Source organism: Ranitomeya imitator, chromosome 3 (assembly GCF_032444005.1).
Source record: "Ranitomeya imitator isolate aRanImi1 chromosome 3, aRanImi1.pri, whole genome shotgun sequence".
Classification (NCBI taxonomy): Eukaryota; Metazoa; Chordata; class Amphibia; order Anura; family Dendrobatidae; genus Ranitomeya; species Ranitomeya imitator.
This window is the reverse complement of record NC_091284.1, coordinates 842,631,396-842,645,917: the sequence shown is the minus strand read 5'-3', so window position 1 is coordinate 842,645,917 and position 14,522 is coordinate 842,631,396. Positions and strand designations below refer to the sequence as shown.

General features: G+C 45.5%; 1 protein-coding gene across 1 annotated transcript; it reads right to left on the bottom strand.

Annotated features, from left to right (window-relative positions):
• Window positions 1-251: 251 nt before the first annotated feature.
• Window positions 252-1,220, bottom strand: LOC138671870 (olfactory receptor 51E1-like). The gene has a single exon (XM_069760000.1). It carries the CDS (start codon window positions 1,218-1,220, stop codon window positions 252-254), a length of 969 nt encoding a protein of 322 aa, XP_069616101.1.
• Window positions 1,221-14,522: the final 13,302 nt, after the last annotated feature.

Below are 14,522 nucleotides of genomic sequence, written 5' to 3'. Positions count from 1 at the left end.
GATCCAAAACACAAATCTAAGATTCCAACGTAAGTCATCAATATCATGGTAGGTAAAATATTGGGAAATGGCAACTGTAAAAACTGGAGCTTGTATCCCTGATTACCTCCCATTGTACTGAATGGAGAGGATAATTAGGTCCACCATCATGGCATAGTGAAGTCCTAGATTTATTTCATACACTGCATTCCATCGCAAGACAACTCGACCACGACGTGTCTGTACTGATAAGTAGGTTATAAAAATTATTTTCACCAATCTCCATTTTTCCATTTCAAGACAAATATTATTTTCCAATAAAGTCTTCTCAGCCCGTCCTGAATTTCCTTGGTCTTTGCTCCATAAACCATTGGGTTTATCATGGGCAGAAGGAGAAAGCTGAGGGCCTCAGTTAATGTTTTCAAATAAAGGGGAGAATTAGGATAAAAAAGAAAAAGATAAAGAGGGAATGATGACGAGATGTAGAACGATAGCAGCAGGATGGCGTGGGAGCTGCACGTGTTCAGGGACCTGGATCGAGCTTGAGGAGACTTCAACATGTAAACTACCCTCAAGATCTTCACATAAGAGAAGACCATGAGGCTGTTATCTCCTCCAGGGAAGATACAGATAAGAATGACCATATAGATGATGACTGGCATGAGGTCTCCACAGGCCAGCTTTACAACGTCAACAAATTCACAATGCGAGTTGCTTATGTTCATTTTGCAGAAGGTCAGACCGGCTGTCACTGCTGGCAAAGGAATCATGAAAACTGAGCTCCGCAACACAATGAAGATCACACACATCGTAATAAAGGATGGGCTCATTATGGTGGAATGTCTGAGTGGGTGACAAATGGCCACATACCTGTCATAGGACATCAGCGCAAAGAGAGAAGACTGGAGACCCAACATGCTGTACAGAATGTAGACCTGAATCAGGCATCCTGTGCTGGAAATTTCAGTGGAATCAAACCACAGAATGGCCAAGACTTTTGGGATGACGGAGGAGGAGACACTGAGGTCTATCAGAGACAGCAAAGATATCAATATATGCATTGGTTCCTGAAGCTTCTGGTCAGTTTTGATAAGGATAACAATGGTGCAATTACTAAAGATCCCCACCAGGTACATCAACAGGACACTTACAGATACGGGAAGCTTCTTGTCCTCAACCCATGAAAGGCCAGTCAGAAGAAACTGGGGAGGAATTAAGCTAAACATTTGTGATGAATTCATGTCTCCTGCTGAAAATAGACAAGTGAGGTTTGTTATTCTGTGAGGTCAGTCCCTGAGCAAATACAGACTATAGACTGCAGAAAAATGTTTGACGATGAAGACAACTGGAATGTAGGCAGCCATTGGACTCTGGACATGTGGAACTGCTTCCTGTTGGGTAATTTATTGAATTCTATGACCAGACATTCATGGATTAATCTAGTTTTGTCGATTACCAGGAGAAAACTTCCTGATTAAATGTGTGATGAATCTACAGGTGGAATAATGCTGTAAATCTAATAAATTGATGAATTTCATTACTATTTTACAAAGGTTAATACATGAAATGAAAGACAATAAAACATACCTAATTCATAGTGACAAGTGCATAACTATTAACACAGCAGTGCTAGGGTTTGCATCTTTTGTGTTCACATTGACATGGACTCATGGTGAAGTACATGGATATTGTAACGACATAGCACTTAATCATGGTTATGCCAGACGTGTTTTTTTCAGTTGGTCAAAAGACATAGGACATTTTTCATATGAGCTTAAATGTGTTACGGGGAGCCTAGGTAGGCTAAAGCTAATTACCCGGGCCCCTGCGATATCCCTCAGACTAGGGAAACCCTGTCTGTCCCTCTCCCAGAATTTACACTAATGGTGTGCTTGTCTGGGCCACCAGGCCTGACCCTGGCTCCTGTTTCAGTACTAATCTGAAACCTCCACCCTCACCCCAGTGATAATTCCTCACACCAACCCCTACAGAAAGCACAGACAGGGAAAACTAAAAACGCACCACGCCGCAGACACACTCAGGAAAACACTATAATGTGCACAGGGCAAAACAAACACAAATATAGGAAGGAGAAATATGACAAAGGATAATACACCACCAGATACGATATTTCCTCTCCAAGACCACCACTCTAGACCGAGATCACCAGGCACAAGACACAAGCTATAATCGGCGACGCCCAAAGCCCAGCAAAACTATTTAAAGGCAGTGGGCATGACTCAGCCTCCAACCCGAGTATCAGCTAGATTAACCCCGGGCAACCTGGATCAAGTCTAGCCGGCGCCATTGAGCGTATAGTGGACGAATGAGGAATTACCACTGTCTGTCGGACGCCCTAGTGTGAATAGTGTCCGACATGACAAAATGTTGACTTTTGAATTGATTATTGTTTTGCTATCCTTGGAGGACAGGAAAGCTGGGTAATTGAACATTTGATGTTTGCTAATATGTTGATAACCTATTGTACCAGACCATGTAGTTTGTTGACCTGCAAACAGTGAAGGACAAACTATGCAGATCGATTAAATACCAAACAATGAGAGTTTTACCTCATCCTGGCTTCCCCCTGAAATGTGGATGATAGCCCAAAGGATAAATATGGGTATAAAAAGAACCTTTATCTTTCTGCAGGAAGACTCTACAGAAAAGCAGCCAAGACACCATGGCTCCAACAGATACAGATTTGATAGATTCTACAGGACGACAGCTAAAGGGACCATAGCCCTAGCTAGAGGAACAGATCTGATACATTGACCATAACTGAACCCATGGAGATGTTTGGAGAAGCCAGGTTGAGACCATCTGGTCACTTGACTCCATTGAGAAGTTCAAAGAAGCCAGGTTAGGACAATCAGGTCACCTGGCTTTGTACCTCAGTGGACTGTCAGCTTCCTAAGCTTGCTGTTACCACCTCTCTGTGGGTGCCTACCAAAATCGGGGTGCCACTGGTGGGGGTAGTCAGCCCTTGAAGCCCCGAAGTCGCAGCTGCTCCAATTCTGGGGAGCCAGCAGAAGAGTGAGACTGTAATTTGAACCATCTTGTGTATTTGCTGGGACTATTTATTTACTGTCAGTGGTTCAATAAAGTATTGCCGCACTGCTTTACCTTCACCCTGTGTTGTCTGAGTAGTATTCCTCCCACGGGGAAGGACTGTGGGCGTTCAGGGAATGAGCCCTGGTCCATGCAGTCTTTCTAAAGACAGCCGAACCAGTGGATGAGAGAACCCACTGACCTCCGTGTATCCAGAGATATATTGCCCAGTTGAAGGAGTAATATGCCTCTATTGAGAGAGCCTAATATTAGTGGACGATAGTCAAAGAGATACAAAGAAACTTTAACCCAAGAGTGGATATGTTGAAAGACGCATAACCGGAACAAACTAACTGAGCCAGAAGGGATCAAGGAAAGATGGAAAAAGTACATGGAGCGACTCTACAAGAACGAATCAGTGATACAGGAAGAAACTGAAATGATCAATTATAAAGAGCTGAACATCCTGAAAGACAAAGTCATTGCTGCGATAAAGCTTCTGTCAAACGACAAAGCACCTTTATGTGACAATATTCCAATAGAGCTAATAAAGTCTTCTGGAGCAGCATTTAATGTCATCACAAGCCTTTGTCAGCAGAAATGGACAACTGGTAAATCGCCCAAGGACTGGACAAGATCAGTGTGTATTCCTATTCCGAAGAAGGGAGATGCTACCAACTGTGGAAACTATCAGACTACTGTGCTCATACCTCATGCCAGCAAAATACTACTGAAGATCCTACAAAGATGTCTATAGCCTTACTGATAAAAAGCTGCCAGAGAAACAAGCAGGATTCGGAAAAGTCAGGGGAGCAAGAGATGTGATTGCTAACATTAGATGGATAAAGGAAAAGTCCAAAGAATACAACAAGATCGATATTTTTTTTTTTTGCTTCATCAATTACAGCAAATGCTTCATCTGTTTTGATCACCAGAATCTTTGGAATGCCATGAATGATATGGATGTGCCAAATCATCTGATCAGATAAGGAACCTTTACATCGACCAAGACACCACAGTTTGAATGGAACACGGCATCACAGCATGGTTCAGAGGAGAGCGTCAGACAAGGTGCATCCTGTCATCATTTCTCTTGATGGCATCCTGTCAATTTTGATGAAGGCTGGATTCGCCGAAAAACAAGAAGTAATCAAAATTGCTGATCGAATCATCAACAATCTTAAAAATGCAGACGATACAAACTCATTATGGAGCGTCAAGATGGAAAGCTCAAACATGGGACTGCTAGTAAATGCAAGGAAGACAAAGATACTGACTACTGCCAGGTAGAACCAGTACACATTGTGGGTGGATGATGAAGAAGTGAAAGTCGTAAAGGACATCAACCTACTGAGTGATAATCACTCAAGATGCATCGATGACACCAGAAGTCAGTAGGAGAATAGCTATGGGCATTCCAGCAATGAAGTCACCGGACAAGGTCTTCAAATCGAGGAACATTTCACTAACGATGGAGACACAGCTCACACATAATCTGGTCTTTTCTATAGTAACATATGGATGCAAAACCTGGATGATAAAAAAAAAGACAGAAGAATAATCAACGCCTACGAAATGTGGAGCTGGAGAAGGATGTTATCAATACCATGGATGGAAAGAAGGACAAACCAAGCCAGGCATATCTCTGGAAGTAAGGCTCACCACAGTATGACTTGTCTACTTTGGACACATCGTACAAAGAGAGCAATCATTGGAGAAGGACATCAAGGTTAGAAGAATAGAAGAACAAGGTGAAGAACAGCAACCCAAAGGCTTCATACAATTAATATATTGGTCGAGAAGACCCTGGTGGACCTATCTAGGCTTGTACAAGATACATGGGTATTACTGCTGGCATTATGCAGGAACCAATTCTGGTGCTATGGGTTATTCTGGTGGTATACTGCTGGTATTTTATGGGTATTACTGCTGGCATTATGTAGGGACCGATTCTGGTGCTTTGGGTTATTCTGGTGGTGTACTGCTGGTATTATATGGGTATTACTGCTGGCATTATGTAGGGACCGATTCTGGTGCTTTGGGTTATTCTGGTGGTGTACTGCTGGTATTATATGGGTATTACTGCTGGCATTATGTAGGGACCGATTCTGGTGCTTTGGGTTATTCTGGTGGTAAACTGCTGGTATTACATGGGTATTACTGCTGGCATTATGTAGGGACCGATTCTGGTGCTTTGGGTTATTCTGGTGGTGTACTGCTGGTATTATATGGGTATTACTGCTGGCATTATGTAGGGACCGATTCTGGTGCTTTGGGTTATTCTGGTGGTGTACTGCTGGTATTATATGGGTATTACTGCTGGCATTATGTAGGGACCGATTCTGGTGGTATACTGCTGGTATTACATGGGTATTACTGCTGGCATTATGTAGGGACCAATTCTGGTGCTTTGGGTTATTCTGGTGGTATACTGCTGGTATTACATGGGTATTACTGCTGGCATTATGTAGGGACCGATTCTGGTGCTTTGGGTTATTCTGGTGGTATACTGCTGGTATTACATGGGTATTACTGCTGGCATTATGTAGGGACCGATTCTGGTGCTTTGGGTTATTCTGGTGGTGTACTGCTGGTATTATATGGGTATTACTGCTGGCATTATGCAGGGACCAATTCTGGTGCTATGGGCTATTCTGGTGGCATACTGCTGGTATAACATGGGTATGGATTGTGGACACATATACAATGATGGACCGAGGATAGGGAAATATATACCAGTATGGGGGACCTACACATCAGGATGGGCTCATGATGAGTGGCATATACAGCAGGATGGGAGACATATATACTAGGATGGGGATGTGATGACACAGCTTCACCCTGGCCCCTGGTACCAGGGTAAATTCTTCTCAATTATGCCAGACGTATTGATTCTTTGTTCAGTAGGTGACTGCAGGTTAATAGAATAATGAAGGAATACCTCCCCCCACTTACCCCAATCCTGTAGAAGAATGCCCTGAATGAGAGCTGTGGAACATAAGAGGGGGATGCCTATGTTTTCATATAGGCTCCACAGAACATCAGCCCAGGTCGAATACAGATCTGCTCCACTGCCAATCACTGAGCCCATGAAGATGTTTGGAGAACCCAGGTTGGGACAGTCAGGTCTCCTGGCCATATACCTCACTGCTCTCGGTCAGCTTCCTAAGCTTGTCTGTACCTCCTCTCTGTGGATGCTCGCCAGGGACAGGGTGCTACTGGATGGAGTAGTTGACCCTAGATACCCCAAAGTCGCAGAGGTTCTAATCTCTGGCGAGCCAGCGAAAGGGTGAGACTATGTCATTTGCACCATCTTGTGACCTTGCTGGGAATGTATTCTATAGTGTTGGTTATTGATGATCCAAAAAAGTCTTACCCCATTGTTACCCTCACCCTGTGTTGCCTGAGTAGTGCTCTGCCCACGGAGGAGTGCAGGTGTTCAGTGGGATGAGCCCTGCCCCCTGCAGTCAGATGACAGCCAGACCAGCGGATGAGAGCACCCACTAACCCTTATGTGTTCACAGGGGACATATATACCAGGATGGGCCCAGGATGAGAGACTTATATACCATGATGGGCCCAGGATGAGGGACATATATACCAGGATGGGCCCAGGATGAGAGACTTATATACCATGATGGGCCCAGGATGAGGGACATATATACCAGGATGGGCCCAGGATGAGAGACTTATATACCATGATGGGCCCAGGATGAGGGACATATATACCAGGATGGGCCCAGGATGGGGGACATATATACCAGGATGGACCCAGGATGAGGGACATATATACCAGGATGGGGGACATATATACCAGGATGGGCCCAGGATGAGGGACATATATACCAGGATGGGCCCAGTATGAGAGACTTATATACCATGATGGGCCCAGGATGAGGGACATATATACCAGGATGGGCCCAGTATGAGAGACTTATATACCATGATGGGCCCAGGATGAGGGACATATATACCAGGATGGGCCCAGGATGAGGGACATATATACTAGGATGGGCCCAGGATGAGGGACATATATACCAGGATGGGCCCAGGATGAGGGACATATATACTAGGATGGGCCCAGGATGGGGTACATATATAGCAGGATGGGCCCAGGATGGGGGACATATATACTAGGATGGGCCCAGGATGAGGGACATATATACCAGGATGGGCCCAGGATGAGGGACATATATACCAGGATGGGCCCAGGATGAGGGACATATATACCAGGATGGACCCAGGATGAGGGACATATATACTAGGATGGGCCCAGGATGAGGGACATATATACCAGGATGGGCCCAGGATGAGGGACATATATACTAGGATGGGCCCAGGATGGGGTACATATATAGCAGGATGGGCCCAGGATGGGGGACATATATACTAGGATGGGCCCAGGATGAGGGACATATATACCAGGATGGGCCCAGGATGAGGGACATATATACCAGGATGGGGGACATATATACCAGGATGGACCCAGGATGAGGGACATATATACCAGGATGGGCCCAGGATGAGAGACTTATATACCATGATGGGCCCAGGATGAGGGACATATATACCAGGATGGGCCCAGTATGAGAGACTTATATACCATGATGGGCCCAGGATGAGGGACATATATAGCAGGATGGGCCCAGGATGAGGGACATATATACTAGGATGGGCCCAGGATGGGGTACATATATAGCAGGATGGGCCCAGGATGGGGGACATATATACTAGGATGGGCCCAGGATGGGGGACATATATACCAGGATGGGCCCAGGATGGGGGACATATATACCAGGATGGACCCAGGATGAGGGACATATATACCAGGATGGGGGACATATATACCAGGATGGACCCAGGATGAGGGACATATACAGTTAGGGCCAGAAATATTTGGACAGTGACACATGTTTTGTTATTTTAGCTGTTTACAAAAACATGTTCAGAAATACAATTATATATATAATATGGGCTGAAAGTGCACACTCCCAGCTGCAATATGATAGTTTCCACATCCAAATCGGAGAAAGGGTTTAGGAATCATAGCTCTGTAATGCATAGCGTCCTCTTTTTCAAGGGACCAAAAGTAATTGGACAATGGACTCTAAGGGCTGCAATTAACTCTGAAGGCGTCTCCCTCGTTAACCTGTAATCAATGAAGTAGTTAAAAGGTCAGGGGTGGATTCCAGGTGTGTGGTTTTGCATTTGGAAGCTGTTTCTGTGAGCAGACAACATGCGGTCAAAGGAACTCTCAATTGAGGTGAAGCAGAACATCCTGAGGCTGAAAAAAAAGAAAAAATCCATCAGAGAGATAGCAGACATGCTTGGAGTAGCAAAATCAACAGTTGGGTACATTCTGAGAAAAAAGGAATTGACTGGTGAGCTTGGGAACTCAAAAAGGCCTGGGCGTCCACGGATGACAACAGTGGTGGATGATCGCCGCATACTTAATTTGGTGAAGAAGAACCCGTTCACAACATCAACTGAACTCCAGAACACTCTCAGTGAAGTAGGTGTATCTGTCTCTAAGTCAACAGTAAAGAGAAGACTCCATGACAGTAAATACAAAGGGTTCACATCTAGATGCAAACCATTCATCAATACCAAAAATAGACAGGAAAACACCTCAAGAAGCCAGCTCAGTTCTGGAAAAGTATTCTATGGACAGATGAGACAAAGATCAACCTGTACCAGAATGATGGGGAGAAGAAAGGGAACGGCACATGATCCAAGGCACACCACATCCTCTGTAAAACATGGTGGAGGCAACGTGATGGCATGGGCATGCATGGCTTTCAATGGCACTGGGTCACTTGTGTTTATTGATGACATAAGAGCAGACAAGAGTAGCCGGATGAATTCTGAAGTGGACCGGGATATACTTTCAGCCCAGATTCAGCCAAATGCTGCAAAGTTGATTGGACGGCGCTTCATAGTACAGATGGACAATGACCCCAAGCATACATCCAAAGCTACCCAGGAGTTCATGAGTGCCAAAAAGTGGCACATTCTGCAATGGCCAAGTCAATCTCCAGATCTAAACCCAATTGAGCATGCATTTCACTTGCTCAAATCCAGACTTAAGACGGAAAGACCCACAAACAAGCAAGACCTGAAGGCTGCGGCTGTAAAGGCCTGGCAAAGCATTAAGAAGGCGGAAACCCAGCGTTTGGTGATGTCCATGGGTTCCAGACTTAAGGCAGTGATTGCCTCCAAAGGATTTGCAACAAAATATTGAAAATAAAAATATTTTGTTTGGGTTATGTTTATTTGTCCAATTACTTTTGACCTCCTAAAATGTGGAGTGTTTGTAAAGAAATGTGTACAATTCCTACATTTTCTATCAGATATTTTTGTTCAACCCTTCAAATTAAACGTTACAATCTGCACTTGAATTCTGTTGTAGAGGTTTCATTTCAAATCCAATGTGGTGGCATGCAGAGCCCAACTCGCGAAAATTGTGTCACTGTCCAAATATTTCTGGCCCTAACTGTATACCAGGATGAGGGACATATATACCAGGATGGGCCCAGCATGAGGGACATATATACCAGGATGGGCCCAGCATGAGGGACATATATACCAGGATGGGCCCAGCATGAGGGACATATATACCTGGATGGGCCCAGCATGAGGGACATATATACTAGGATGGGCCCAGGATGGGGGACATATATGGATTGCCCCCCACGTGTAGGGCAATGGGGTACTCAGTACCGGGTCCTTCGGTTCGGGGGATGTCACTGTGGCCTGACCCGGTCTGTGGCCCTTTGAGGGGCGTCCAGTAAAGAAAGGACGAATGATTATAAGATAAAAGTTCATGACGCCACCTGTGGTACTCGGTCAGGGTGACCGACGCTGCTTAGGGGTCCGCTGGGGTGATGTTATGGCAGCTGGATGGTATACCTTCCCACAGGTGAAGTGTGTCCCCAGGGCTTCCCAGAGTGTAGTTGGTAGATGGTGGATGATGTGAGGCGCAGTGAATAACGAGGACACAAGGTTGCAGTCTCTTTACCTTTACTGAAGGCTTCAGCATCCACAGTCCAGAGCACCAGACCACAGGGCAGGCAGAGTCCGGCCGGTCTGAAGGCAAATCCAGAGTCTCCTTATCCAGGTGGAATTCAGTAGCCTTCCTCTAGCGCCTGGGCGTTGTAGTCCCTCCCTGCTGAGCATCTCGGTAAGGTCCTCACAACTATAGGAGATATTAAGTCTCTTCATCTCTGTCCCCCTGATGGATAGGATAGGACAAAACCCATATGACTGGTGGCCTGAGGCTTTTTGTAGGGACCCTAGTGACGCCCCGGCCCCCACAAGTTGCCACCGTGCCTCCTGGGTATATGGTCGGGCAGCCAACGAGGAATCAACTGTCCTGCCAGTCTCTGAAGTAAAGCATAGAGATCCTTACTCCCTCGGTATTCTGGCTACCGGCTTCTGCTCTTCAGAAGGAAGCAGCCTGCTTCTAGCTGGTTTCCCTCTGATATTCTTCTCCTTTGCTATGATTTCGTTTCTCACTCACTGTAAAACAATTCCCTTTAATGTCTCTTTCTTTGGATGCTGCCGCACGTGGGGCAGGCGCAGCTCCGTGGACCCTCGTCCTCCGCAGACAGCGGTCTGGATCTGGCTCTCTTTCCCTCCAGCCAGCTTCCCCAAACCCTGTCGGGTTCTGTCTGTCTATTTTCCTAACCAAACCACCAGTTTTATCTATATGTGAGGAGTGCCCTAATAGAAGCTTAGCTCCCCCTGGCGGCCTGGAGTGTGAAGTGTGCTGTGTGGTTGTGATACCTGGACAGAAGATCTCCTTTATTGCCATCAGACGTAACATCACTCCCCCTGGTGGAGAAATAACATTACTGCAACGACCAGGACTCGGGGGCGCTGCACACACACCCCTCCCCCCCGTTAAATCCAGTACTCCTGGACTGGGAAAAGAAAACAACAATACGTTAGCAAAAGACATGCAAAATTTTTGAAATGTTATAAAACAAATTAATTTAACAATGCTTCCCTTTATGGGAGGTGAGAACACTTGAATGTTGCAAACAATAACATATTTACATTGTGCGAGCGACTTTTAAGGCAAGTTGAAAATAATTACTATCTAACTATGAAACACAATTACCCATACAGGTATACTATCTACTAAGTGCAGGTACCCTCTAAGGGTATACTATCATTAAACCTTAAAGGGAAGGTGCCATAAAAAAAAAAAATTTTTCAGAAATTGTAAAAATGTAAAGAATTAATGATTACATTTTTAAAAAAAATATTATCATTTGTTTATAATTTAGTAAAATATGAAAAATAATTTGAAAAGTTTTGGAATTTCCACTTTTCAACACTAGGGGGAGCAGCTGCTGAAATTTCAGAAAAACCTAGTGTACAACTAGCTCACATTACTGCACTGCAGTAAATATGGGCGGAGTCTGCTGACGTGTGTGATGTCTCCTCCCCTTCTGGGTGTTTGCTAAGAGTTTAGAGAGGATGAGATTCAGGAACCCAGTGAGCAGCCATTTTGTTGGTGACTGCAGAGTATGGCTGCCGTCACACTCGCAGTATTCGGTCAGTATTTTACCTCAGTATTTGTAGCCAAAACCAGGAGTGGAACAATTAGAGGAAAAGTATAATAGAAACATCTGCACCACTTCTGTATTTATCACCCACTCCTGGTTTTGGCTACAAATACTGAGGTAAAATACTGACCAAATACTGAGCGTGGACGGCAGCCTTCGGCTACTTTCACACTAGCGTTGTTGGCTGTACGTTGCAATGCGTCATTCAGGAGAAAAAACGCATCCTGCAAAGTTGTCTGCCGGATGCGTTTTTCCCCATAGACTAACATTACCGACGTATTGCCACACGTCGTAACTGTCGTGCGACGGTTGCGTCATGTTTTGGCGGACCGCCGCCACAAAAAAAGTTACATGTAACGTTTGTTTGTGCGTCGAGTCCGCCATTTTCGACCGCGCATGCACGGCAGAAACTCCGCCCCATCCTCCCCAGACCTTACAATGGGGCAGCGGAAGCGTCGTAAGACTGCGTGGTAAGACTGCCACCGCTGCCCACGTCAGACATTTCTTTCACAGCATGCGTCGGTACGACACACTGCGACGGGCCCGTACCGACGCTAGTGTGAAAGCAGCCTTATACTGACAAGTAGACGGTCACCGAGGATGGCAGGCAGCAAGGATTCTGGGAGATAGGTGGTGGAGGGAGCAGGGTGACAGCAGCACAGAGTATTTCAGGAGAGCAGTGTGCTGGTCTATGGGGGCCCCCTGTTTGGTGCACGGAGCAGCCAGGGATTGTACATAGAGCGCTGTCTTTTATACTCATGGATGGACCGTCTGCTCCACAGAAACCCAGGAAACATTTCCGCGGATTGATGGCCTGGTCTGATCCAGACCCCATTCCCCTCCTCAGATCCTGTCTTCTCCATCCTGTCCTGGCGATGTGTGAAAGCGAGGTGACAGGCGAAGTCTGGGGTGACGCTGGGAAGGAAATATAGCCATATAGTAACGATAAAAATGAGACCCCTCTCTTCAGCCGCCTCACCAGCCCTGACTGCACCTAAAGGTACCGTCACACTGAGCGACGCTGCAGCGATATAGACAACGATGTCGATCGCTGCAGCGTCGCTGTTTGGTCGCTGGAGAGCTGTCACACAGACCGCTCTCCAGCGACGCCGGTAACCAGGGTAAAGATCGGGTAACTAAGCGCAGTGCCGCACTTAGTAACCCGATGTTTACCCTGGTTACCATCCTAAAAGTAAAAAAAAAAACAAACACTACATACTTACCTACCGCTGTCTGTCCCCGGCGCTCTGCTTCTCTGTACTGGCTGTGAGCACAGCGGCCGGAAAGCAGAGCGGTGACGTCAGTATGTAGTGCTTGTTTTTTTTACTTTTACGCTGGTAACCAGGGTAAACATCGGGTTACTAAGTGCGGCCCTGCGCTTAGTTACCCGATCTTTACCCTGGTTACCAGTGAAGACATCGCTAAATCGGCGTCACACACCGATTCAGCGATGTCAGCGGGAGATCCAGCGACGAAATAAAGTTCTGGACTTTCTGCAGCGACCAACGATCTCCCAGCAGGGGCCTGATCGCTGCTGCGTGTCAAACTGAACGATATCGCTAGCCAGGACGCTGCAACGTCACGGATCGCTAGCGACATCGTTCAGTGTGACGGTACCTTAACTGGAGGTCATGCTGCCCCCTCTATTACCCCAGACCCGCGTGCAGGTGCTCAGCCAGAACCACCATAGAATGGGTCCGCTTTCTGAAGATAATACTGCCATAGTGTTCTCACATAATACCGCCATATAGATCACACACAATACTATCAAATAGATCACACAATACTGTCATACAGTTCTCACATAATACCACCATATAGATCACACATAATACCGCCAGTGTTCTCACATACCGCCATATAGATCACACATAATACTGCCATAGTGTTCTCACATAATACCGCCATATAGATCACACATAATGCTGCCAGTGTTCTCACATAATACCGCCATATAGATCACACATAATACCTCCAGTGTTCTCACATAATAACGCCATATAGATCACACATAATACCGCCAGTGTTCTCACATAATACCGCCAGTGTTCTCACATAATACCGCCATATAGATCACACACAATACCACCATATAGATCACACAATACCGCCAGTGTTCTCACATACCGCCATATAGATCACACATAATACCGCAATAGTGTTCTCACATAATACCACCATATAGATCACACATAATACTGCCATAGTGTTCTCACATAATACCGCCATATAGATCACACATAATACTGCCATAGTGTTCTCACATAATACCGCCATATAGATCACACATAATACCACCCGTGTTCTCACATAATACCGCCATATAGATCACACATAATGCTGCCAGTGTTCTCACATAATACCGCCATATAGATCACACATAATACTGCCAGTGTTCTCACATAATACCGCCATATAGATCACACATAATACCGCCAGTGTTCTCACATAAAACCGCCATATAGATCACACAATACCGCCAGTGTTCTCACATAATACCGCCATATAGATCACACATAATGCTGCCAGTGTTCTCACATAATACCGCCATATAGATCACACATAATGCTGCCAGTGTTCTCACATAATACCGCCATATAGATCACACATAATGCTGCCAGTGTTCTCACATAATACCGCCATATAGATCACACATAATACTGCCAGTGTTCTCACATAATACCGCCATATAGATCACACAATACCGCCAGTGTTCTCACATACCGCCATATAGATCATACATAATGCTGCCAGTGTTCTCACATAATACCGCCATATAGATCACACATAATGCTGCCAGTGTTCTCACATAATACCGCCATATAGATCACACATAATGCTGCCAGTGTTCTCACATAATACCGCCATATAGATCACACATAATACTGCCAGTGTTCTCACATAATACCGCCATATAGA